Here is a 26180-nt window from a genome sequence, read left to right on the forward strand (position 1 = left end):
AAAAAAATCGTCTTGCGAATCACGGTTTCCCATAGGAATGCATCGAAATTTCTTTTTTTTTTGCCCATAGGAATGCATTAATTAAATTTCAATGCATTCCTATGGGAAACCGTGATTCGCAAGATGAATTTTTCACAAAACGAATCTGTCTTGCGAGTCACCATCAGATCGCATTCGTCTTGTGAAAAATTTGTCTTGCAGGGCATTCGTCTTGCGAGGTACCACTGTACATCTCACAAAAGTAGAGCAAAACAAAGGGGCAGGGAAAGCATTTGGGGGCCCCTCGAAACCCACTTCTACTAGCCCTTTTCCCATTTCCAGGAAGTATAGCTGCGCCAAGTTGACTTACTGCAATGAGAGAGAAAGAAAAAGAATTCCATTTGTTCCATCAGGCCTCCCCAACCTGGTGTTATCCAGATGTTTTGGACAACTGGCTCAGCCCACCGCCAGAAATCATGAGAATTGTAGTCCAGCAACATCTGGGAGGCACTAGGTTTGACAAGGCCCTGTTTTCTATCCTGCCTGCTCCTTAACAGCAACCAGGAGCGATTCCATCTTCACTCATTCTAGGACTGCTGAATAGTCGTCAAAGTGGGCCTTCTCTTGGCGACCACGGCTGCCCTTGTTATCCATTCCCCTGGTGCTGTTTTTGGAGGGAAGGAAGGAAGGACAGGGCTCACGGTAATATGTAGCCCAGTATGTTGTGCGCCAAACCACAACTGAACAGGGATGCAGAGCAGGAGAGAGAGAGAGCAGGCATCCAAGATGCCCCCCGGTACAAAACAAAAACAAAAAAACCCAGGTAGAATGCTCTATCTGTCACAGAGATTCCTGCATAGCAGAGAGTTGGGTCCCTTCCAGCTCAAAGATTCTATGAAATCTATGAATGCTTGGCATAGTTGGGGGGGGGGGGTTTTGTGTCCTTTGTCTGCATGGGCCAAGGGGATTTTCAGCCCTACAAGAGGCAGAAAGCACAGGTTTATGGGGTGAATCTGAAGTCTCCAGTTCACAAAGGCCCCAGGCTCCAGGCAGTGCTACTCCACGCTGAGGAATTTCCGCTTCTTGGCTGTGCGAGTGTATGGGTGCCAGCGCCACTCCACATCTGCTGTGCTCTCCTGCTCCAAAGTTCCCAGTTTGATCATATATACTGGAATAAGAGAAGAGCAGCTTTAGAGTCTCATCCAGCTCCATTTGAAGCAGACATGCAGCACCCACCAACCCCTAACTCTGCACAGTTCTGCCTGTTAGTCCATACACCCACCCGACTGCAGCCTTCTGAACTTTTGGCAGAAAACATGTGGACACATAACAACAACAACAACAACAACAACAACAACAACAACAACAACAACAATTTATTATTTATACCACGCCCATCTGGCTGGATTTCCCCAGCCACTCTGGGCAGCTTCCAACAGAAAAATAAAACACAGTAATCTATTAAACATTAAAAGCCTCCCTGAACAGGGCTGCCTTCAGATGTCTTCTAAAAGTCTGGTAGTTTTCCTCTTTGACATCTGTTGGGAGGGCGTTCCACAGGGCAGGCGCCACCACCGAGAAGGCCCTCTGCCTGGTTCCCTGCAACTTGGCTTCTCGCAACGAGGGAACCACCAGAAGGCCCTCAGTACTGGACCTCAGTGTCCGGGCAGAATGATGGAGGTGGAGACGCTCCTTCAGGTATATTGGACCGAGGCCATTTAGGGCTTCAAAGGTCAGCCAGCACCAACACTTTGAATTGTGCTCGGAAATGTACACAGACAACAAGGAAGAAGAAATGTGGACTAGCAAAGACCAGAGTCATATCTTGCAAGCACTTTCTCTATGCGCTTGAAGCATTTTGCACACCTTTATCTCAAACATGAGAATGGCTTTGCTGGAGCAGACAGGAGGCTCCCCTAGGCCAGTGGTCCAGTTCGCCAACCACCCCCAAGCAGGCGCCTCTGCAAGGTCTCAAACAAGGCCTGAAGGAGATGGCCATCACTGGGTGGGGGAACTGTCCATCATCCCTGAACACTGGTCCTGCTGGCTGGGAGTCCAACATTTGTTCACTATGAAGCGCTATTGTGACTGAATAAACGGGTAAAAATGCTTCAAGTGCATCATAGTATTCTAAAGAACAGCAGTTCCACATAGGGCTCTTTTAAAGTGGCACTCAAAGGCAATCAGGCTTGTATGTATTGCAACCAAATATCTGGAAAAGAAGTTCCTCTAGAGCAGGGGTGGCCAACTCCCGAGAGACTGTGATCTGCTTTCAGAATTAAAATAATCTGGCAATGATCTACTCCCGCTTCAGGAGGTTCAGGTCAAAGTTGTTGAGCTTTTTTTAGGGAGGGGGGAAGCCCCGTTTTTATACAAATACTTTATTACAAGGGAAGTTTCATTTTTTTTTGGGGGGGGGGGTTAAGGCAAGGGTCGAAGGGAAGAAGTCACTCACAATAATATCACTTTGAATGAAAACAGCCACTTCCCTTCCACTGGTCAAACAACAATGGAGGGGGTGAGGGAGTGGGGCAGGAGTCAGTTTCGCTGAGGAAAGGGAGCCAGAGATCGACCTGCAATCTACAAAAACCTCACGGGAATCTACCAGTAGATCGTGATCGCCCTGTTGGACATCCCTGCTCTAGAGCATACAAAAGTAACTGTTAATCGTTTTTATGTAGTTGCATTATGTGGTGTGTTTTTTTTAAATTACTATTTGGCACACTCTTAGCAGTTCGAAAGCATACTCTTAGCAGTTCAGAAGGTAAACAGCATTTCCATGTGCTGCTCTGGTTTCGCCAGAAGCGGCTTTGTCATGCTGGCCGCATTGACCTGGAAGCTGTATGCCAGCTCCCTCGACTAATAACGCGAGATGAGCGCGCAACCCCAGAGTTGGTCATGACTGGACCTAATAGTCAGGGGTCCCTTTACCTTTACCTAGAAGCGAATTGAGGCTGAACAGCAGCCTGCCACTTTAATTTACTAATCAAGTATGGCATTCAAACGTTGCAGGAGAAAGAAAAAAGAGGCAAGGCAGCAGCACCCCAAATTCTTGTGAAACAGGCAGCTTTAAATAGCTCCAGTCAGAGTCAAACTCCAGGCTCAAATATATCACATTCAACAGTTGGAGATTGCAACAGCTAGAGGTTTTTACACCCACCCACTTACCTAGATGAATGGGGGGCAGTTCAGGGGCACATTCCAGCCAGGCAAAAGTGCAGAGCTGAGCCGGGGAGTGGCTGTGGCTTGAGGAGTGCCTGCTGTGGAGGCCAGGAGGGCCACATTCCCCCCTGGGCCTGGAGTCCCCCACCCTCTGCTCCAATATTCCATTTGTGGATTTGCACCAGGCCTTTCCAGTGTTCCAGGCAGCTGACTTACATTTCATCTCAAACCTTGGCCCAACCTCTGTGAGCTCTACGTTCCGGTGATCAGTCTTCTTGTAGACGTGGTGCCTGCCACAAAAACAGCATGTTTTGTTAGGAAGCTACTGCTGGAACAATCCCCAACAAGGCCAAACTCACCAACTGCCCCCCCCCTTTTGCTGCTGCCCTCCCAGTGCCAGCCCCGGAGTTTGGCACAGAGTAGAAGAGAAGAGTGACAGGTCCCACAGCACAAGGAGACCTGGCTGAAATCAGACGCACTGTCTTTCTAGGCAAATGGGCAGCCTTTGTTTCCCACATATGCTGCAGTGAGCAAATAGCAATGCTTCTCCAAACACATGGAGGACTATGGAAGGAACTTGTTGAATTAGCACACTCGTGCCTTGCTCTACTTTGTGCTTTTTAGAATTTTCTATGGTCCTTTTGTCATATCGCAAAGTGACTCTGCTGGGTTGCAGTTTGTTGCGTTTATTCCCCTCCCCCCCAAAAGCCCTTTGCCACATCAGCGGAGAAGAGGTTGGAGGACAGCATTCTTGGGGGGACCAGCACTTTGAACTGCAGCCTCTCCCCCCACCCGCCCTTGCAATTCACCCCCCACTTCAAAGAGAGTGAGTGTCTCTCCACCGCCCACGCCACACTTTTGCAACCTATCAATGGGACCAAGAAGAGAAAAGAGAATATTGGCAGCCAGCCCCAGCAGAAACACAAGACAAGTTCCACCTACCGGAAGGAGATGTAGTCTTCTTGGTTGGCAAAGGTGATGACCCGTTTGCTGTCGTCTTTGGGAACTGGGAACAGGTACTTGAGAATGCTGGTGAGCTGAGAAGGAAGAAGCAGCAAAGAGAATGGGGGAAGACTTGTAGCTGGTAGAAAATGGGACAGATCCACACCATACTTTTAAAGCACATCCAGCACACCCTTCAAGCACATCCCCCCCCCCCCCGGAATCCTGGCAACTGTTGTTTGTTAAGAGTGCTGGGAACTGTAACTCTGTGAGGAGGACACTACAGTGCTTTAAAGGTGTGTTGAATGTGCTTTAACCGTATGGTGCAGATCTGCCCACGGAACATGTTTGGTGAATCCCAGAAGCAAGACCTTCCACCACTGGGGAAGCTCTGGCCTGCAGGCCTACAGGCCCATGAGACTGTTTCCCCCAAACCCTCCCCCAGAACCCTGGCATAAGATAGAGCGTTGGCTGGGTCAGCTACACAGATGATTGACAAGTGGGTGACCCAGCTAACCTGGCTTGTCCAGGCTGGATCCAGCAGGCCCCCACCCCTGGCTTACCCCTCCCCCAGTTTAGATAATAGGAGTTGGAGTGCAACAGCATTTGGAGAGGCTAGAGGGTAGCCATCTCTCCACACCCTCATAGACCCTTAGGTTGTAACCCTAAACCTGCCAGTACACTCAGTTGGACTTCCAAGTACAAAATACACAAGTTATTTTACCACTCAACAAAAACAACAAGTCTTGACCTGCGCTTCATAAGGAAGATGCTCCAATCTTTTAATCATTCGGGTTGCTCTTTCTGTACTTTCCCACCCCACCCTTGTACTACAGGATCTTCATTTGAGCTGGGGGGACCAGAACCACAGTGGAACATACTGCACAGAATGCTAGACCAAGGTTTTGCCCTACGTGCACAAGACTGCATGGGCCAGAGCAAGACTTGGGCCCATGTTCTCCACCACATCCCTCTCCTTTTCTCCCTTTCTCCCAGTCTTGGCTTCTTGTTGTGTATGAACCAGAGAGTGCCATTCATGACTGTTTTGAGTGTTTTATTCTTTTACAATCAAGCAGTGTATAAATGTTATGAAATAACTAACTAACTAAGGTTAGTTTAATAAGCCAACTTCAGAAACCATGGTTTGAAGTTGTCTTGTTGAGAAACTGAGCAGAGGTATTTTTTTAAGAAACCATGATCTCTGATTAGCATGCAAGGACAAGCAGAAATTAAGGGACGGTGACAGCAAACTATGCTAAAGTCCTCCTTCCAACTGCACAGAAGCATGCAAGCCTGTTGCGTTTGGACTTGTTCCAGTTTCACACAGAGCACTAAACCATGGTGTACTGTTACATATGAACAGGGCCAGTACCCCAAAGGCAGGCGCGCTACAGATTCATAGAAATACCTTATGCGTGCCCACTTTTCAATCACAAACACTGATTTTGCTCATTTTGACCTCCAAGTGCATCTTACCCGCTGCCCAAGACGGGAAGTGAAGTTGTGAAAGATGAGGTGTGGATGTGCCTCTGACATGGTGCCAATGTCTGGGATGTCATGGCGCATGACCACGTTGCAGAGCGTGAAAAAGGCAGTGGGGCCAAAGGGCAAGTGGCTGATGATGAGGCCATCTACATGGTGATAAAAAGGGGGGTAGGTTAGTCAGGTCCAATGTCCATCACCAGGGACTGCAAGCTGAGAATAAAATCCCCCGGTGGAAAAAGGCAATGGCTTGCTATCAGTGCGCTGCCAAATGCTATGGAGCTCAGGCACCAGTTCTACCTCCTGCTTATAGACACAGAAAACGGCCTTATACACAGAGTCCATCTAGCAGGGAACCAGGCAGAGGGCCTTCTCGGTAGTGGCTCCTGCCCTGTGGAACACCCTCCCATCAGATGTCAAAGAAATAAACAACTATTGGACCTTTAGAAGACATCTGAAGGCAGCCCTGTTTAGGGAAGTTTTTAATTCTGCTGGAAGCCGCCCAGAGCGGCTGGGGGAACCCTCCAGATGGGCAGCCTATTATTTATTTATTTGTTATTGCTCCATCCTTTCTACTCTGACTGTCATTAGCTCACCAGGTTTTCTGAAAGCAGTTTTTCCCATGCAAAACGTGCTCTACCCACTAAGCAGCAGCTACACGCCTAGCTATGGGAGCCACCACCAAAAAGCAGGACTGCTCCAGATCACTCATACAAGTGAGCCATTCTACACACAGCATAGGCAAAGATTAAAAACTACTCCCACAATCTAACAAAGATAAATTGACAGTTCACACGTACCGGTAGCAACATTTGCTCTCAGCAACATTTATTTCAACTCTCTAATCGTGATGCAATCCACGTCACCCCAACCCACTCCCAGCCCCGGTCAAGCTACTCACCTGGGACCCCTCTGTGCTCATGCACCACCAGCAGGTCGGTGACCCCGTTTGCTTTGCAGGCGCGGACAAGGGCCCCCACTTCATGTCGGCCTCGGTTCATACGCTGGGCCCCAGGGAAGACCAGCTTGACCTCCTAAACAGGAAATAGGAGAGGGATCAGGAGGCATAACCAGCCAGAGTCAGGTGTAGGGTCACCCCGTGGTTAAGGACAGGTTGGCACCAGAATGCCTAAAATGCACACCCGCTAACCCGGAATCCCCTAGCCTTCATGCAACACAGATGATGAGAACAGGAGGTGCACTCTGCACATGCTCCCGAGACATTCTGTTACTACTTCTCCACAGACCATAGCTCCCAAGTCTCCCGCTGAAAAATGTGGGATCAGCAGCGGTGCGGCACCGGAAGTGTACCACACCAGGGACCAGGCCACCCGCGGGCACCCCACCGCCGTCAGCGCCAGCAGCAGCGCCACGCGGCGCAACAGCACCATGGCAAACACAACACACACGTGCGCTTGGCGAATGGAGCGCCCAGCCCGTCTGCACCGAAAGGCGGCAGCGCCGGCGCAAGCAGCAACCTCCGGGTTCCCACCCCTTCCTTCCTTCCCGGCCGGGAGAAAGGCAGAGAGGTGGGGACTCTGTGACCAGGACTCCTTCCTGCACTCAAGCAAAGCTGCCCTCTTTCCTTCCCTCATAAATGCAGCCTGGGACTGGCGCACGCACTCCTTTGGGAAACACCCCCTACCCTTTTCTTTTCTTCCCCAGGGGAGAAAGCAAAGGACTGCGTGCAGGCATGCCCAGGCAACCCCAGCCCTGTCTACTCAGGACTCATCCATGAATTCAGTTCCTGGCAGGTAGGAAATTCAGGGGATTTCCGGGATTTTGTTCTGTTCGGGATAACAGCAGGAAACGGATTAAAATCCGGGAGTTTCCCGTGAAAAACGGGAGACTTGGCAGCTATGCCACAGTCCCAAGACGGGGCCCTGGCTCACACTCAAGCCTTTTGGTGTGTCTCCAACATAACCTTCCCAACTAGGCCCAGCAAAGACCTGCTAGCTAGACCTGGAAGAGATATACAGTGGTACCTTGACATACGAATGCTCCGAATTCCGAAGGTTTCGACTTACGAAGTTGACAACCCCAGAAGTTTTTTTGCTGCGCGTGCACCCCACACCTGCACAGAAGTGGTGCATGCGGTCTGCAAAATCGCACTTCGCGCATGCGCACAATGAGCACTTCGGATCGCCTTCGTAAGTCGAGGTACCACTGTATCATGGGCTGATCCCAGAACTTCTTATCACCAAAATAGGAAACACCGGAGGCCTTGTTCCAAACCTCACTGCATGAGGTACTGCAGGCTGCTACTAAGAGCAGGGACTTTTCATCCATGGCACCTATCTTTGTAGAATGCTCTTCCAAGCAAGATCTCTATTATTTTAGGCACTTGGTGAAAAGGAGGATGCTGAAAGCGGCTTTCAGCCAAGTAAAAATTACTATTATAGGTGTTATTTGTTATGCTATGCTCTTTGGCTGCTGTCTGAATTGCTTGGGGGGCAGTTTAACTATGTTGCATTAACACTGTTCCATCACTGCTACTGTTATTTTTATATGTTGTGTGATGTCACATCCCTAGAAGTTGCCTTGAAGCTTTCCCTTTCATTTTTTAAGCTTTTAAAACAAGGAACGCATAACACTAAGCTGAGGAAGATGATTGATCCTGCCTCCTCCCCTATAATGGGCACATAGCTTTCCCACCCCTCTTCCCCCACCTGCACATATACCTCTTCCTAAAAGGGAAGGAACAATTGCTGCTTGCTTACTTTGGCAAACATCTTGAGGCGGGAGCTGGGGTCGCGGGATGTAGTGACCATGATGCGAGGATCCTCCACACCCGCCCAGCGGTACTCGTCATCCATGTGGCTTTTCACACCTACCACGGCAAGGCAAATTACAAAGGCAAGTGACAAATCCACAGACACTCTTAACAAGCAAGCACACACCCTGCAGCTGAACCTATCTAGAAACCAAACTTGGGTTACAGAAAAGAACTTTTTTTAAAAAGAAAACAAGTGGCTCAGTGGTTCATCCATGCTCAGGGATTATTTGAAAACTTCTAAGGGTTTTGGCAGAGCACTTAGTGATTTTTCTGCTGGATGTAGCAATTGCAATCTGCTGTTAGATGTTATAGGATTTTTCTAGCTGCTTCATTTACTTCTTATATACTGTATATTATTGCATAGTACTGTATTACAAATCTGAAATCCATAGAATTCAAAAATATCACTACGAATGCTTCTGTCTTCAACCACAAAACCACAGGCCAGTTTGGGAATGCCTCTACCAGAGTTCAGGGTTACCTGGAAACCACAAACTAAATGATTGGAGAAGGATAGGCTAGGGGTTCATCAGCAGAGAGGAAAACACATCATACACCTAGGGAATGTCCTCTTCATCCTCCGAGGCCGAGCCCGAGCATTTATAATTTAATTCTGGAGCAGCATTCCAATTCAAATCCAGATCTACAGGGTTCTGACAAGGGATTCAGAGGCAAGTTGTGCTAATGTGACAAATACAACACTTTCAAATGTGCCACATTTCAAGTGGAAATTACGGTAGTTGATTGATCCAATTAACTGGGCCTGATGCGCTTTGTAGTCCAAATCCTCTGGAAGGCTCCAGGTTAAGAAAGGCTGATTTATAAAATGCCATTGGTGAGCAGGGAATGCAATAGGGCAGCTAATTCCACCACTGTCCTCCTTCTGGTTGTTGTCTTCCTCCTTCCAATTCCCTTTCTGCCATTTTGTTCTCTGCTCACTAAGGGTAAAGGCTGCAGCTTCCCTCAAAGCCAGCAAAAGGATCTATTAGTGTTACCATTCTTGCCATTTTGCTCATATCAGCTACTCACCTTCTCCACCCTCATCATCAAATTCAAGAGCCTTCTGGAGCCCCAGAGCCTCCCTCCGCAATTCCGTGGGGATGAGGCAGTTCTCTGGAAGGGAAGAGGCAAGAGGAGTTACGAAAAGCAGACACAGCTGCAGAGCTCTTGACCAATATTACTGGCTTCAGGGATGCATTATAGGGAAATGCAAGACATACATTGTTAAACAGGCTTTTGAAGCCAAGTTATTACTTTATATCACCCCTTTCCTCCAAAGAACTCATAGAATCATAGAGTTGGAAGAGACCACAAGGGCCATCCAGTCCAACCCCCTGCCAAGCAGGAAACACCATCAAAGCATTCCTGACATATGGCCGTCAAACCTCCACTTAAAGACCTCCAAAGAAGGAGACTTCTTGGCAGCAAATTCCACTGTCGAACAGCTCTTACTGTCAGAAAGTTCTTCCTAATGTTTAGGTGGAATCTTCTTTCTTGTAGTTTGAATCCATTGCTCCGTGTCCGCTTATCTGGAGCAGCAGAAAACAACCTTTCTCCCTCCTCTATATGACATCCTTTCATATATTTGAACATGGCTATCATATCACCCCTTAACCTCCAGGCTAATCATACTCAGCTCCCTAAGCCGTTCCTCATAAGCCATTGTTTCCAGGCCTTTGACCATTTGGATTGCCCTCTTCTGGACACGTTCCAGCTTGTCAATATCCTTCTTGAACTGTGGGGCCCAGAACTGGACACAGTATTCCAGGTGAGGTCTGACCAGAGCAGAATACAGTGCTACTATTACTTCCCTTGATCTAGATGCTATACTCCTATTGATGCAGCCCAGAATTGCATTGGCTTTTTTAGCTGCTGCGTCACACTGCTGACTCATGTCAAGCTTGTGGTCTACCAAGACTCCTAGATCCTTTTCACATGCACTGCTCTCAAGTCAGGTGTCACCCATCCTGTATTTGTGCCTTTCTTTCTTTTTTGTCCAAGTGTAGTACTTTACATTTCTTCCTATTAAAATTCATCTTGTTTGCTTTGGCCCAGTTGTCTAATCTGTTAAGGTCATTTTGAAGTGTGATCCTGTCCTCTGGGGTATTAGCCACCCCTCCCAATTTGGTGTCATCTGCAAACTTGCTCAGGATGCCCTCAAGCCCATCATCCAAGTCATTGATAAAGATGTTGAATAAGACTGGGCCCAAGACAGAACCCTGTGGCACCCCACTAGTCACTACTCTCCAGGATGAGGAGGAGCCATTGATGAGCACCCTTTGCGTTCGGTCAGTCAGCCAGTTACAAATCCACTGAATGGTAGCATTGTCTAGCCCGCATTTTACCAGCTTCTTTACAAGAATATCATGGGGCATTTTGTCAAAGGCCTTGCTGAAATCAAGATAGGCTACATCCACAGCGTTCCCTTCATCTACCACAGGGGTTCCCAACAAAATTTTCTCGAGGACCCCTCATCAAGCCGCTATTGTGACAAGGACCCCCATTAATTCCTAATCCTAAAATTAAAAAGTGAGAGCCAAATTAAGAGTCTTTTTATATTTATACGTTTTTTACAGTTACAACAGAGTACTCCATCAGTATACAGTTAGTTTTAATTTTCAGTTCTTAATGAGATGAGTTAAATCTGTCCTTTGAGTCCATTATTTCTGAAATATTAGGTTCCAAACTTGAAACTTTCACTCTGAAATCCGACTGCATGTCGAGCAGATTCCTATATATGTTTTTCATGAAACACATGGAAGAAAATGCTTGCTTTATTTACAAACACTGTTTTGCAAAGAGGCAGCGCGCGCCAGGGAGGAGGGAGGGGAATGGAGAAGACAGGGTACCTGCGCAGTAGCGCACAAATGAAGCCGACGCGTGCAAAGCATCTTGGGGAGGTGAGCGTTAGTAGAATGCGCACGCTGCCTCTTTGCAAAACAGACTCTGCGCTAGACTCTGCTCATGCAGGAAGCGGCCAAAACAAAAAAATCTGTTATCATACGAAATATATTTAATATATTTTTTATTCTAATAGCATCTTGCGGACCCCGCTGGCATAGCTCCGCGGACCTCCTGTTGGGAACCACTGATCTACCAGGCTTGTAATTCTGTCAAAAAATAAGATCAGATTAATCTGACATGACCTATTTTTGAGAAACCCATGCTGACTTTTAGTCTCACAGCGTTCCATGCTGACTTTTAGTCTCAAAGCAATGTAACAGTGTTCTCCCACTGCCTGTCCAATTTATACTTAACAACAGCCCTGTGAGGCAAGTTAGGCTGGAAAATGGTGGCTAGCACACTGTCACCCAGTGAGTGACCCTGCGTCTCCCCAGTCCTAAGAGTTTACAAAGGCCAACTGCTCCTGCATCTACAAGACACTGTACAAATGCAGGTTTCCACAAAATGCACCCTTCTTAGCATACACACGTCAGTTTTGAGCAGATGCAAGTTAGTTGTTCATACCATCTAGTGCTTTTTTAATTTTTTCCTTCTTCTCCTGGATCGCCCGAAGCTTTTCCTCCTGGGCTTTGCGGTAAAGATATTCTCGCCGCTGGCGGGCTTCCCGGCGCAACTAAAAGAATACAAAGCTATGAATGGAACAACAGAGAACACATTCCCTCCACCACTTTCCAATTTAACAAATCTTCAGGACAAGGATGGATGATCACTTCCTAAATACCTGCTAGTCCTCAAATGAGGATGTGTCCAAACATTTGTTCCCAGTCCAGCAGAAACTAGGGCCACATGAACACCATGCATTTAAAGTGCTATGAAATGCCTTTAAGCAGCCACACCTTCCTCCAAAGAATTATGGGAGCTGTCGTTTATTAAGGATGCTGTGAGTTGTTTGGAAACCCCTGTTCCCCTCCCAGAATGGTTTAATCACAGGGAACTCTGGAAATGGTAGTCCTTGGAGTGGAACAGGGGCCTCCAAACAACTCTCAGCACCCTTTACAAACTACAGCTCCCATAATTCTTGGGGGGAAGCTATGTTTAAAGCAGCATCATAGTGTGAATGTGCCCTTAGGCTATACAGTCATACCTCGGGTTACAAACCGCTCAGGTTGCGAACAGTTCGGGTTACGAACTCCGCAAACCCTGAAGTGTTTTCGGTGCGCGTTCTTTCCGCGCATGCGCAAAAATGGCGCTCGGTTTGCGACCTTTTCCGGTTACGAACTGCGACCCGGAACGGATCGAGTTCGTAACCCAAGGTACGACTGTAATTCCTTACCAACCTATCTGGGAGTAGACCCCTTAAGCTTCTAAGTCAATATGTATAGAATTTATAACTTTATTCATTTTATTAATAAAATTATCTCTATGCCATATTGAAAAGTGTCAGGACATAGGGCACTGTTCTACTGCAAACCTAAACACATTTACTGTACTACAGAGCATAATAGGTAAAGGTAAAGGGACCCCTGACCATGAGGTCCAGTCGTGACTGACTCTGGGGTTGCATGCTCATCTCGCATTATTGGCCGAGGGAGCCGGCATATAGCTTCCAGGTCATGTGGCCAGCATGACAAAGCCACTTCTGGCAAACCAGAGCAGTGCACGGAAACGCCGTTTACCTTCCCGCTGTAGCGGTTCCTATTTATCTACTTGCATTTTGACGTGCTTTCGAACTGCTAGGTTGGCAGGAGCTGGGACCGAGCAATGGGAGCTCACCCCGTCACAGGGATTCGAACCGCTGACCTTCTGATCAGCAAGCCCTAGGCTCAGTGGTTTAACCCACAGAGCCACCTGGGCTACAGAGCATATACCCCACTAAACATTGTTCCAGTAAACATACATAGGACTGCATGGTTAGGATCACAAAGCTCATTTATTTAAAATGGGTTTAAACATGCCTAAGCACCCACTGGATTGTGGCCATTGAGTTCTGAATCTCAGAATGTCAGCCTTGGATAACATCTAGTCCAAGCCAATATTCAATGCAAAAACCTACAGCACCCCTAACAGGCAGCAGTCTGGATTCCTAACGGATAGCTATCCGGACACCTGCAAAGGAAAGAAAACGCCCCCCCATAGGGCAGTCAGACTGTTCCACTCTCAGAGCTTCTCCTTGCTAGTCACTGTGGATCTGAAACTCAGAAGGGGAGTCAAGACAGCAACCGAAGGAGGACCAAAACGCAAGACCACACAGATTACAATTTACTCCTCTCCCAACCATTGCGAGTAATTCCTAGGATGACGCTGCCGGTGTGCAAGTGGGGCCTGGCCATACATAGCTGCTGCTACCAAACATTGCAGTCTTTAGGATCCATGTTCGAGCTGCGACTCTTGGAGACGGTTCCCTCTCTGGACTGCTTCCTTTCTAGGGCGCAGACACCGCCATTTCACCCTGAAGAGCGACCGTCCCGAGCAGCGCCAGGAAGCCACGATTCTGACCGCGACTACAACTGCGCTGGATTAGAACCCTCGGCCAGCAGAACCGCAGCAAATCCGGGTTGGAGTCGCCGCCTCCCAGGAAGCCCCTCGGGAAATTCCCCCCGAGACCGGCCTCCCGAGGACACGGGGGGCGGCAAGCCCTTTTGCCCCTCTGCGGCTCCCTTAGCCCAAGAGCACCAACCGCGCTTTCCCCACCGGCCCCCAAGCAGCCCCCGAAAAGCCTCTGCCGAAGCCTCCGCCACCGGCTCCTCACCATGCTGCTACTCGACCACGCCGGACTCCACCACGCGCCGGAAGATCTCGCCCCTTCCTGCCTGCCCGCCCCTTCCCATTGGCCAGCGCGAGCCTGCCTATAGCAGAAGAGGACGCAAGCTGAAAACCCCGAAGGCCGTTTGCCCTCAGGAAAGATGGCGGAGCAAAAGAAGCTAATGTAAGGGAGACCAGAAGGTTGTGCCAAAAACAAGGATGGCGGCCAAACTGCTCGCGCAATGGCGTAGCAAAGCAAAGGGCTTGATACCCTTAGGATTCTCGATTAGACTTCCGGTTCCCGAATGCAATGGTCAAAAATCTCCTTGTGCGGGGCAAGGGTGATGGAAAGACGCCTGAATAATGATTAAAATCCTGGTTTCCTTCCTCCTTAATTTTCCATATTCACCAACAGCCCCATTTCCCAGGATAATTAACTACGAACCCCCAAATTAGCCATTCCCCTTGATGTTTAGAACAACCCCCAATTATGTTCCAACAGCCGATGAGAGAGAGAAATAACTTTTTTGATGTCAACCGACAGAAGGCATTATTTTTGTCAAGGGCAGGCACTGAAGCGAGAGGGAGTTTCGAACTCTGCCTTATTTCTACTTTTGCATTTCCATCCTCACGCACTTCACAAGGAGGGTCCTAAAGGAAACCAAAAGTGTAACTTTTTGTTCTTGGAGCTGTCGGCTTATGCCTCTTTGAGAAGGAGGCGGGCTTTGCTGGCTCGGCCCTTGCCCAAGATGGCTGCCCGCGGGAACTCGGCCTCAGCAAAGATGGCCGCTACGGAGGCCGAGAGATCTGAGCGAGGAGGAGGAAAGCGGCGCTCCCGAGAAGGGCTGCCCGCTCCCCGCCCACTCCGAGCTTGATTGGTTGTTAAGGAGGAGGAGCCTCGCTTCGGGTCACGTGAGCAGGAAGAGCCGAACCGGGAGAGGAGTAAGAGGAGTGGCGCGCAGAGGAGAGGCGAGAGCGGCCTGGAAGCCTCATCCTCGTCCTCCGGTCGCTGAGCCTCGTGAGGCGCCGTCTTCTTTCTCAGCCGCGCGAAGAGCCCCTGGCGAGGAGGCCCAGCGCGAAGGCGGCCAAGGCGCCTTCGCCCCACTTCGCTTCCCCTCCACTCTCGAGGTAGCACCTTGAAGCTCGCACTGAGCACCTTTGCTTGCTCCAGAGCTTTCCCTGCAAAAACCTGCTCTTTAAAGCGGAATCAGAGCAAAGAGCGGGTTTTTGCAAGGAAAGCTCTGGAGAAAGAAAGGGTGGGGGGCACTCACACAATGGAGCTTTAAAGTGCAGACCATGTCTGGAAAGCCGGCGGAGGGGGGGGGAGAGGTGGTGTAATAATAATAATAATAATAATAATAATAATAATAATAATAATAATAATAATAATAATAAATTTATTATTTGTACCCTGCCCATCTGACTAGGTTGTCCCAATCACCCTGGCTGGCTTCCAGCATATATAAAAACAAAAATGTAAGTGTGGATAAGGCCCCTACTGCCCATCATGTTACAGTTTCAGTTTTTGATTGCAGTTTGTGTAATTGGCCTAACGAGGAATGAAGGAATTCACCTTTTGCCGAATTCAGCTCATGCTCAGTACACAGATGAGATTAGGTTGAAATCCCACAGAATGAACTGGAATTTACTTCCGAGTGAACCTGCCTAGGGTTGCACTCTGGATTAAATTGGACCACACTTGGTGCAGAAGGTACTTGGGTTGCCCCAAAGGCAGAAATGGGGAACCTGGTGGTGTTGGCTCCCGCCAGAGATTGTGGGAGTTGTAGTCCAGCTGCACCTGGGGGGGGGGCTACTGCTTTCCTATTGCCTTGGGTAAAGTATTACCACTTTACGTTTTCTGCAGAGGACATGACAAACAGTAGAACTAGCAAGCAGAGTGCTGCTACTTTTATAGTGCTATCCTCTTGCATAATTCTTTACAGAACAACATAGAACAAAGACAAGAGCTTGCAATCTAGTCTTAGACAGACAACAATGGAAGGAGCAAAAGATGTGAGCCGAGTGTGAGCAGATGCAGTTGCAGTTACAGGGGTTTCATTTCAGATGACTCCAGCAGCGGATGCAGGACCAGCTGAAGTATGTGAGGAGTTGGACCAGGTCATCCTCCACCTTTTTGATACTCTGGAGATGCTCCAGACCAAGAGGAAAGCTTTTAACAGCTTGATAGAGCAGGTGAGACTTGGGTTTGGGAGAGTTGGATAAAGGTGAAGGGCACTTCTACCACCTGTGGGTCCCCTTCCTCCTCTCCTCCCCCCACTCCATGGTTGCTGCTCTGTAGCCCTCTGCCCATTGCTTCTTGTGGGGATCTGGCCAAGAACAAAATTTTCTCAGAAGGTGCCCACTGAGGAAGATTCTTTCTAAAGAGAGAAGCCTTGTCTCTTAACATTGTGGTGGTTATTTCTTCTCCAGGGTTGGTTCTCGCTCTCCAAGTCCCGCTATGCCATGGGTAACAAATCTGTCTCTCCCCTTCAGTATGGACATCAGATGACTCCAATGGTTCAGGTGAAAACTAGGTGAGAGCAGGAAATATCAGAATTTGGAGGGTGGAATCCCATGGAGCAAGTGAGAGCCTATCAAAGAACAGGAGAGGGGAGGCAGAACAGCCAGTATTCCTTCCTGTTTGTTTTGATGACTTCCAACTTTATTTCTCTCCTTGATGGATTTTAGCTCTAGAGCTGTTGCCCAACAACGTCTGAAGGGCCACAAATTCCCTATTCCTGACTTAAATCGCAATTCCACTATTTACTATTTACTTCCACTAATAACACTTCAGCAATACAGTACTGTACTTTCTTTGGGTGGAATCCAATGTGGCACTAAGGTGAATTTTTGGTCAATGCAAGGATTTCTGCAGTGAAGCAGGATATAACTTTTATGAAATTAATAACATTTCTGCTTGCACAATTTTAAAAGTGCTCTAAATCTGCTCTAGGGACTCGAGCAACCCCTAGAAATCATTGTGCTGACAGGATTCATTCGTTGAATCCCCCCCCCCCGGGTTTCCCTTATTGCCTAACTACTACTCATTTACACAGGGAGCACCAAATGGCGATACTGTCATTGCTTAGGGGAGTCTACCCCAATCTGGTGCCCTTCAGATGTTGCTGGACTACAACTGCTATAATCCCAGACCGTGGAGGATGTTGGCTGGGGCTGATGGGAACTGTTAGCCAAATATCTAGAGGGTACCAGGTTGGTGGAGGCTAGTTATTACTATAGATTCAATCTTACATTTTGCTGTTTCTCTGCTCCATCTAGTAAGAAATACAATGGTCAGATGGAGTTTCATATAGTCTCAGAGGATGTGACGGCTGCCAAACCAACAGCTACGGATGCTGTGGAGGAAATTGGCCCTAGTGAGCAAGGTGAGGGTGCAAACCACAAGGCTGGTCAGGGGAATGGTATATGTTTCGGACTGCAGTAACCTGAGGATAGAGATCCTCTTATCAAAATGCCTGTGCCTGGCCATTTGTGTTTTTAGAAGCTGCAGCCACAGTGAGGTCCGATAGGTGTAACAATTTCTTCCTGCCAACTAGTTGTTCATGGCATTATTAATGAGATCTTGGGGTGGGGGGAGGAATTGGCGAATAGGCAGAAAAGAAGGATCACAGATGGGTAGGTTAAAGTAAGATGATGGGGGCCTAGAAGCATTGCAAGTGGATTGTTCCATAAGTGATTTTGACGTATAATGTTCCTGCTGTGTATATGAAGCTAATTATATCTTTTTAAATGATACCTTAGGATGGCTTTGCCTTCAAAACGACATACAAATACTTTATTTAAATAAACAAAACACAAAGGAGTCTTTTTTATTTCTGTTTGAAATAGTAATGAAAGTCACAAATATTTAAGATGATCTCCAGCGGGCTAGGGACAAAGGCGAAAGCTGTTTCCTAGTTCTGCTGGATCTCTCAGTGGCCTTTGATACCATCAACAACGGCATCCTTCTGGACTGTCTAGGGAGCTGGGGGCACTGTTATACTGTGGTTCCACTCCTTCCTCCTGGGCTGTGTCCAGAAAGTGGTGTTGGGGATGAGTGTTCAGACCCCTGGGCTCTCACTTGTGGGGTGCCTCAGGGTTCTGTCCTCTCCCCCATGCTTTTCAACATCAACATGAAGCCGCTGGGAGAGATTATCAGGAGGTTTGGGCTGGGTGTTCATCTGTATGCGGATGATACCCAGCTCTACCTCTCTTTCAAATCAGAACCAGTGAAGGTGGTGAAACTCCTGTGTGAGTGTCTGGAGGTGGTTGGAGGATGGATGGCGGCTAATGGATTGAAGTTGCATCCTGACAAGACAGAAGTACTGTTTGTGGGGGACGGGGTGGGCGGGGGTGGAGGACTCCCTGGTCCTGAATGGGGTAACTGTGCCTCTGAAGGACCAGGTGCACAGCCTGAGAGTCATTTTGGACTCACAGCTGTCCATGGAGGCGCAGGTCAATTCTGTGTCCAGGGCAGCTGGCTCCCAGATCCATCTGGTACGCAGGCTGAGACCCTCCCTGCCTGTGGACTGTCTCGCCAGAGTGGTGCATGCTCTGGTTATCTCCTGTTTGGACTACTGCAATGTGCTCTATATGGGGCTACCTTTGAAGGTAACCCGGAAACTACCAACTAATCCAGAATGTGGGCTTCCGGTTCAGCGCCAGCGCTGTCCGGCGGGGTCCGCCTCGAGCTCCGAGTCGACCCGACTCGAGCTCCGAGGCAACCCGACTCTGCAAGGGGGGGGGAAAACAGCGGGAGCGCCGCTGATCCCCATAGAACCCCAGGTCGAGTGTTCTGGGGGCAGATTTAGCCCAGCAGCGCCCCAATCCTGACTCCCCAACTCTCCGGTAGGCTCTAATAAGAGCTCCGGAGCGAGAAGGGTTGCAGTCGCGGGGGCCATTTTGGAGCGCCATCGCTACCCTTGCAGAGAGAAGCTCCGTGCCGGAGGCGGAGAACGCTGGATTTTTCCCACAGAAGGATTGGCAAAGCGAGAGACCATGAGTAAAAAAAAAAAAAAGACTCAAAATTGGACTTAAAATCTGGAACGGGGGTGAGATTTAAAAAACGGAAGCCGATCTACCCCCTACTGATTTAAAGAGGAAGCAGCTTAAGGAAGACTCCCGGTGCCGGGGCAAAGAATTTTATTGTTTGAATATTCCCAAAAACTGATTTAAGATTCTCCCCCAGAGGCAGGGTAAAGGGGAGAACGGTTTTAGATTGTAAAAACCCTGCAAATATATGTAATTGAAGAAGAGACCCTCTCCATACCCTGAAAATCGGCACCCCGAACAGAACAGCGAGTGGAACATAATGGGGTGAGGGAAAGGAAGGAATTGACTGTTAAAGACTTCTGGCTTAATATTTGAAGGCTGAGCGCAGCCTCTTGGAAATAATTACAAGTTACAATATTTGGAATAAATTGTATCCAGTTTGGACTATGTGGATTAACTAGAACTAGTAACCACTTCCTGGTTCTCAAGTTTTGTTTTGACCTTGAAAAGCTGAAAAAATGTCAACAAAAGATTACACATCTGGCTTCCAGGAGAAAGTTTTCAGACTCTTGTGGGAAATAAAAATTAGTATGCATAAGACTCAACAACAACTGGAAGGAATAAACCAAGATGTACAGAAAGATGAGATCCTTCAAGAAATGGTGCAAGAGAATAAAAAGACTGAGGATGTGAACCACAATAAAATTGAAGAGAACGGGGATGGAACACAGGATCTGCAAAAGAACAAAGAAAAAACCGAGAGTTGGAATACCCCTCCTTTCGAGGGGGAGAAGCAAGGATTTCTGAAGAGACAGGAAACCCACAAGAAAAGCATCGTGCAAAGAAGAAGGGACTTCTGGGGGGAGGGAGAGAGTAGAGAAGCCTGGACTGAAAAATTTGACAGGAAGGGGGTGGGATGAAGGAGGAAAGTATTTTGTTTAATAGGATGGATAAAAAGGTACTGAAAACTGGATCATGGACTTTGGTACTTGCTGGACTGGAAGGGGAAAGCCGAGATCAGGGGATGGGGGGGGAAGAATTGGAGATAAGGAGAAAATTTAGAATTGGGAAAGTAAAAAGGTGTTAAGAATATGGGAGTTTTTGGGAAGAAATTGGGGCATGGGAAGAAAAAGAATGTTGATGAGATAGAAATAAGATTTATGAGGATTTTTAAAAGTATTACAAAAGAGATTGATAAATAATTCAGGGGACGGTTGGGGGTTACCTTCCTCTTGTCGGCTCTCTGTGCACGGGGAGCTCTTGGTGGCAGGGGGGGCTCCTGGGGCGGGGAGGGCGGGGGGGAGGGAATACCCAATTGGAAAAAGAATCATTGTCTCTCCCCTTCTTTCCCCTAGAAACTCTCTGTGGCAGGGGGAGTGCTGGGGGGGGGGGAGAATGAGAATTGATGTTAGAAGAAAATTTAATAGAAAAAAGGATGTTATTGATATAAGATTGGAGAATTTTGAAAATAGATTGGGGAATAAGACAAGAAAACTGCGTAAATGGTGTTAAAAATGAAAATCAGAAAAGGGGGAGGTAGGGGAAGCCCAAAATACAATGTTTTTGAAAAAAAGATATAGCTAAATTATTATTTTTTTCCTTTTTTGCTGTCTCTTTTTTCTTTTCTCTCTCTCTCTTTTTTCTTCTTTCTTTTCTGGTCAAGTCTAAATAGTTGGGTGGACACTCACCTGTTCTCTTCTTGTTACCCTAGAACCCCTCGGTGGCAGGGGGGGGTTGCCGGGGTGATGAGGGAGGGGTGGGGATAAGCCCAATTATAAAATGCACCACCTTCGACTGCACACTGTCCATGGGAAAACCTTGTGGCAGGAGGGATCCCGTGGAGGGTGGGTTAGAAGAAGGGGGAAAATATGTTACCTAATTGTATACGTGTTTTTGTTCTGTTAATATGCAAAATTAATAAAAATTATTATTAAAAAAAAAAGAATGTGGCAGCTAGACTGATGATGGGATTGGCCTCCGAGCCCATATAACCGGTCCTGAAAGACCTACATTGGCTCCCAGTACATTTCCGGGCACAATTCTAAGTGTTGGTGCTGACCTTTAAAGCCCTAAATGGCCTCGGCACAGTATTCCTGAAGGAGTGTCTCCACCCCCATCATTCTCCCCTGACACTGAGGTCCTTCTCCGGGAGCCTTCTGGCGGTTCCCTGACTAGGAGAAGTGAAGTTACAGGGAACCAGGCAGAGGGCCTTCTCATAGTGGCCCCCGCCCTGTGGAACACCCTCCCATTAGATGTCAAAGATATAAACAACTATCTGACTTTTAGAAGACATCTGAAGGCAGCCCTGTTTAGGGAAGCTTTTAATATTTGATGAATCATTGTATTTTAATATTCTGCTGGAAGCCGCCCAGTGTGGTTGGGGAAACCCAGCCAAATGGGCGGAGTATAAATAATATATTACTACTACTACTTGCCATCATGTCAGAATTACAAAAGAGGAGAGAGAGAAATCCTTGTTGCCAACAATAGGCCAGGGGCAGGGAACTGACTCGGGTGGGTGTGACCAAAGACTTAGAATGTTGTGTGTTTTTCTCACCGCCAAGTTCCCATCTAGTAAAGGTGTTGCTTTAATGTTTCCAGTTCTACGATGGCGAAAAGGTCCAGGGAAAGCACAGGCTCCAGCCCAGCCCCCAAAGGCCTCCCACAAGGCTGCTGAGGGATCAGGGCATCAAAATCCCCTGACGTGGTTTGGAATCCTTGTGCCCCAAAGCCTCCGACAAGCCCAAAGGACTTTCCAAGAAGGTGAGGGTAATGGCCACTCTTACACTCCACACAATCTGCTCTTCTCATTGTACCCCAAAGAGCAATGAAGAGTCTTCTGAGAGCACAGCCCTCGTTTCTCCTTCTGTCAAAAGGCATTGGGGCTGTACAGATAGGTAAATATGAACCTTGTCATTGATCCTGACTGACTGTGGAAGCAAGCAGGGATGTTGCTCTGCCCCTGCACTTCTGTGATGAAAGTCTTATTTAGCTAGCTCAGCTGAATACCACAAGTGGTGGCAAGGACTGTACTGTGACTTGTACCCCTTTGAGTGATCCTGGGATGCTGGTCTTGGTCCCTCCAGAGACACAAGTTTCCAAAATCTCCTTTTCTGTTGCCTGAAGTCCTCTCAGTAAACACACCATACAGCTGCTATGAGGAACCTTTGGCTCTCCATTGCTGCACTGCAAGTCTCCTCATTCCTGACCATTGTCTTTGTTGGCTGGGATTGATAAGACCTGGAGTCCCAACAACCTGTGGGGGACCACAGGCATCGCCCCCCTCCTGCCTCGCTTAGGGGGAATGTTCCAGGTTCTCTTCCATGATGCATCACCTGAACTGCCTCTCACCCTCTTCTCTTCTAGGAATTCAACTGGCTGCAGAAATCGCCTCATTGCAGAGTGACATTGAGACCACACAGAGACATTACCATGCATTGCTGGGGGAAAAGCACAAACTTGTAGCAAGGGAAAAGCAACGCTGCCCTTGAACAGCTATGACCATCTCTCCGCTGAGAATGGGACCTGGGATGCATCCCAGAAGCCGCTTGCTCCATGTGTATTTTTAGCTGTACTTAATAAATAAGGGCTTCAGAAATGTCGGAAACCTTGTTTGTGGAGATCTGTGTCTTGGTGCTTTTTGAAATGCTGGTCAACCTTGTCCAGAGTCTTACTCTCATCCTGCCTTTTCCATACTTCTCAAGATCACGTTATAATACGATTGTAGGTTTTTTCCTCTTATTTTTGTATGTTTTCAATCAGTGAGGGGGATGTCTTTGAAACAGATAAATATCCAGTATTGACTCTTTTCTGCAAGCACTGTTTAAAATCCTTTGGGCTTCAGTAGCTGAGGTCTAACTGAGATGAGATAGATAGGGACTATTTTATACTGTTTCTTTTTGGGGGGGAGTATAATTGCAGCATTGGAAAGAGATCCTGAGAGTCTTCTAGTCCAACCCCCTCCAAAGCAGGAATCTCAACTAAAGTACCGTATCCATGACAGATGGACATCCAATCTTTGCTTAAAAACCTCCCTTGCCACACCACTGAAATTAAGCAGCATAAAAATGTAATGGATTTAAAATAGCCAGGGTTGAACTGAGGTGACCAAGTGTGTTTACTCTCAGCTTTATGATCTAATTGATTCCTGCCAATATTTTACAGAAGAAGTTAAAGATAGAGTGAAAAAATAACAGTTTGCAAGGGAGGGGCACAGGTTGTGGATGTGGCAACTGGAGGGAAAGGGAAGCATTGCAAAATCTGGGGCATTATGGGTGTAACAAGTAGAAGCACATTAAGGTTTATTAGTGGGTTTCTCAGCAGTTTGCAGAAGTGCTTGCAAAATAAGTCCCTGGGTATGACTGGCAGAAGGATTAATTCCTCTTTTCTGCTGCATTACCTTCCTCTCTTTAGGTTCTACGCCAAAAGCTCCTTCTACACCTCACTCCCATATGGTCTAGCGGTTAGGATTCCTGGTTTTCACCCAGGCGGCCCGGGTTCGACTCCCGGTATGGGAACGACAATCTCTTTTAATGCCTGCCACGATGGAGAATTAAATGTTAAATACTGGAGTAGCAAATAAACGGCGCGCCAACTGCTTCATTTCTGATACTGTATTGATTTACGTATCGAGAAATTGGCGCCTGGCTGCCCCTCCGGAACCTGGAGAGCGACACCTCACGTGCACATTGCCGTCCTTGTAAGCTATTTTAAATTGTTTTGCAACTGACTGTAAGCCTTGCGAGGCTGCTGCTCCCTCCTCGGGCTTGAAGAAACAGAGGCGAGGAAGCTTCTGCGTCGCCCTTGGATCCAGCAAAGGTGAGGAAAGGGGCGAATGGGAAGCAGCGAGGCGGCTGCCGGGCCTCCAAGCAACTGCCCGTAAACCTGCCGTCGCATCTGCTGCATGCTGTTCAGATACGGCAACAATCTTCAGAGGTTATTGATCAGTATTGATATGCGCAACTGAAAGGCGTGTGAATGGTCGCCGCGGGTGGCAAATTCAAAGGCGCACTTCCGCAATTGGTCAGTAGGCGTCGCACTTCAGCTCCCTTTGCTCACGCGTGCGCACCAGAGAGAGGTTTCGGGCGCCAAAACCCCAATATTCCCCCCGCAGTCGTCTTTGGCCCGAGGACGTCAGGTTCAATCCCCACTCGGGGAATTTAAAAGTCTCAAAATCATCCCAGCTTTTGTTTGCACCACCTTTTAATGCTACTGCGGCTGTTCCTATATAAGGCTCTTTGCAAACAGGAGAAAGCAGGAGGAGTATAATTGGGCTGCTGATGGGCCCGACTCCAGAATTCCGTTTGCAGTTTTGCATCTGCTGAACTGCATTCGAAACAGCGTTGGGCTTGACTTGAGGCTGAAACGGGGGCTGTGATGGCCTCTCTTTTTTAGAAGTCCTGGTCTCTGTTCGCAGTAGGACAAGAGGTGGGTGGGTGGGCGCTGTTGCTGGGGAAAAGAAGCCGGCAAGCGTGGCGGTGGTTGCTGCTGCCCAAGGAGGGCAAGGCAAGCGCTAGCGCAGCCTGAAATTCCAGCATGTGGGTACAGGTGAGTGCAAACTCGCAGCCCCCATCTACCTCAATGGCCAAAATCCAGGCACCCAAATTTTCCAGCAATCCTGCAGTTAAGCAGCTGCAATAATTTAGGGTTGCCATATTTCAAAACGTAAAATCCAAGACACCCCGAAAGTTGTTGCGCTTGTTTTAGACAAACCCCAAAGTTGTTGAGCTTTTTCTTACAAAACCGCCAAAACACCGCGATTTCTCGATTGACTTGCTTAAGATCCAGGACAAAGCAGCGACTCTGCCTTCGCAATAGGAAGTGGGTGCGAGGATGCAATTCCCTCCTCTCCCTAGAGGTGGCAACGGTGAACATCTCTGTCTTGAACTGGCTCAGACATTACCCGATGCTTGTTCGCGCTTCTCCCATATGGTCTAGCGGTTAGGATTCCTGGTTTTCACCCAGGCGGCCCGGGTTCGACTCCCGGTATGGGAAGATGCCTCTTTTTCTGCACCATTTACCTTTTTTTCAGAGCATCTGCTACTAAATAACCCATTAGGCCAGGCAAGAAGAGTCACCGAAATTTCTATTTAAAGTGAATAAGGTGTCTGCAGATGTGAAGTGCCTGAGAGTGACAGGTTTGCGTGGCAGGTTCTGCTGGGTTAAGCGCTGCAGCCCATGTGCTTTGCATGGCACCCTCTGTTGTTTTGGAAGACAAAAAGGATCATACACACACAAATATATTCTTTCCCGAAGTAGAATAATATTATACTTGCTTATAGAAATTTACCTAGGAAGTACTTTTGTTTCATTTTTCTTCCAAAAAAGAGAAAAAGAAGAGAGAGTATCACCCTGGTGCAAAGTGTGACCCGTTCTCCCCTGTCTGCCAAGATTCAGTGAAGGAGGATCTTGCCAGCGGCCTCCCATATGGTCTAGCGGTTAGGATTCCTGGTTTTCACCCAGGCGGCCCGGGTTCGACTCCCGGTATGGGAAACTTAAAATTTTAGTTCCCTCTTCCACTTAACATCATAATTCAGTCTCCCTCCGCTTTCCACTTCTCCCAATCAAATGCGCTTCAAGTCATGAAAACTCTCTTTATTCGCCGTTTTGAATGCGATAGGAAGCATTACGCCTTTTGCAGCTGGCAATCGCAGCAGCGCAACGAATTGGGGGAAAAGGAGGAGATCCGGGCGACTCGAAGCTCCCTCTCAAGTGAACAAAAATTGCACCCTTCCCATACCGGGAGTCGAACCCGGGCCGCCTGGGTGAAAACCAGGAATCCTAACCGCTAGACCATATGGGAACTGCTGTTTCACGGGACTCTTCCGCGCGGTTTCTTCAGCGGGCAAGGCAAGTGGGGCTGCACTTTGGGTCCTCGAGGGAGAAGCTCCTGCCAGGTAGGCGCGCCTCCCCCCCCCGCAGCGCAAGCAGCCCGCGCCTCCTGCGCCCGCGCCCCGATATACGGTTCCCAAACACGGCTGTGAGTTTCCTGCGCCCAGATATTCCTGATGCACGCGTTTTGCGTTCCCACGGGAAGGTGTGCGCCCAGGCCCGCCCACACCGGAAAGCAGGGCTGCGAAGTTGTATTGATTTGCATGTTTTATGTATTTGTAAACTGCTTTGAAGTGTTAAAGTAAAATAAAATGAAATGAAATGGTGCATAATATTTTTAATGAAATAAATTAGTAAACAAACTTGCTGC

The 26180-nt window shown here is 48.1% G+C and overlaps 2 protein-coding genes and 4 non-coding genes across 8 annotated transcripts; 4 read left to right on the forward strand and 2 right to left on the reverse strand.

Moving 5' to 3' along the window:
• Positions 1 to 4: 4 nt before the first annotated feature.
• Positions 5 to 14054, reverse strand: IMP4 (IMP U3 small nucleolar ribonucleoprotein 4). The gene is made up of 9 exons (XM_035097297.2): positions 13995 to 14054; positions 11810 to 11918; positions 9371 to 9454; positions 8286 to 8395; positions 6467 to 6599; positions 5560 to 5714; positions 4084 to 4178; positions 3358 to 3431; positions 5 to 1147 (listed from the first exon to the last, which is right to left on the reverse strand). Exons 1-9 carry the CDS (start codon positions 13995 to 13997, stop codon positions 1035 to 1037), a joined length of 876 nt encoding a protein of 291 aa, XP_034953188.1. The 5' UTR covers positions 13998 to 14054; the 3' UTR covers positions 5 to 1034.
• Positions 14055 to 14902: 848 nt separating this feature from the next.
• On the forward strand, positions 14903 to 22868 carry CCDC115 (coiled-coil domain containing 115). 3 transcript variants are annotated; one of them, XM_060268809.1, is made up of 7 exons: positions 14903 to 15115; positions 15415 to 15463; positions 16052 to 16180; positions 16418 to 16521; positions 17267 to 17373; positions 21581 to 21742; positions 22346 to 22868. In XM_060268809.1, the coding sequence occupies exons 3-7, from the start codon at positions 16052 to 16054 to the stop codon at positions 22468 to 22470; spliced, it is 627 nt and encodes a 208-aa protein (XP_060124792.1). In that variant the 5' UTR covers positions 14903 to 15115; positions 15415 to 15463; the 3' UTR covers positions 22471 to 22868. The 3 variants fall into 3 exon arrangements, with proteins under 3 accessions (XP_060124792.1, XP_034953308.1, XP_034953306.1); XM_035097417.2 differs by lacking the exon at positions 15415 to 15463 and having other exon boundaries at positions 15931 to 16180; XM_035097415.2 differs by lacking the exon at positions 15415 to 15463 and having other exon boundaries at positions 22346 to 22867.
• A 556-nt stretch (positions 22869 to 23424) lies between these two features.
• On the forward strand, positions 23425 to 23496 carry TRNAE-UUC (transfer RNA glutamic acid (anticodon UUC)). The gene has a single exon. It is a non-coding gene; the product is annotated as a tRNA-Glu (tRNA).
• A 1405-nt stretch (positions 23497 to 24901) lies between these two features.
• On the forward strand, positions 24902 to 24973 carry TRNAE-UUC (transfer RNA glutamic acid (anticodon UUC)). Its single transcript has one exon. It is a non-coding gene; the product is annotated as a tRNA-Glu (tRNA).
• A 426-nt stretch (positions 24974 to 25399) lies between these two features.
• On the forward strand, positions 25400 to 25471 carry TRNAE-UUC (transfer RNA glutamic acid (anticodon UUC)). Its single transcript has one exon. It is a non-coding gene; the product is annotated as a tRNA-Glu (tRNA).
• Positions 25472 to 25709: 238 nt separating this feature from the next.
• On the reverse strand, positions 25710 to 25781 carry TRNAE-UUC (transfer RNA glutamic acid (anticodon UUC)). The gene has a single exon. It is a non-coding gene; the product is annotated as a tRNA-Glu (tRNA).
• Between the last annotated feature and the right edge of the window lie 399 nt (positions 25782 to 26180).

This window comes from Zootoca vivipara, chromosome 16 (genome assembly GCF_963506605.1).
Source record: "Zootoca vivipara chromosome 16, rZooViv1.1, whole genome shotgun sequence".
NCBI classification, from domain to species: domain Eukaryota; kingdom Metazoa; phylum Chordata; class Lepidosauria; order Squamata; family Lacertidae; genus Zootoca; species Zootoca vivipara.

Coding starts and splice junctions, on each gene's coding strand:
- IMP4 (XM_035097297.2), bottom strand. Junction 6,600..8,285: donor GCCTCAAGATGTTTGCCAAA/GTAAGCAAGCAG, acceptor TTTCCTGTTTAG/GAGGTCAAGCTGGTCTTCCC. Junction 4,179..5,559: donor CTTCCCGTCTTGGGCAGCGG/GTAAGATGCACT, acceptor CTTCCTTCTCAG/CTCACCAGCATTCTCAAGTA.
- CCDC115 (XM_060268809.1), top strand. CDS start 16,052: ATGACTCCAGCAGCGGATGCAGGACCAGCTGAAGTATGTGAGGAGTTG. Junction 16,522..17,266: donor ATGGTTCAGGTGAAAACTAG/GTGAGAGCAGGA, acceptor TGCTCCATCTAG/TAAGAAATACAATGGTCAGA. Junction 17,374..21,580: donor AATTGGCCCTAGTGAGCAAG/GTGAGGGTGCAA, acceptor TAATGTTTCCAG/TTCTACGATGGCGAAAAGGT.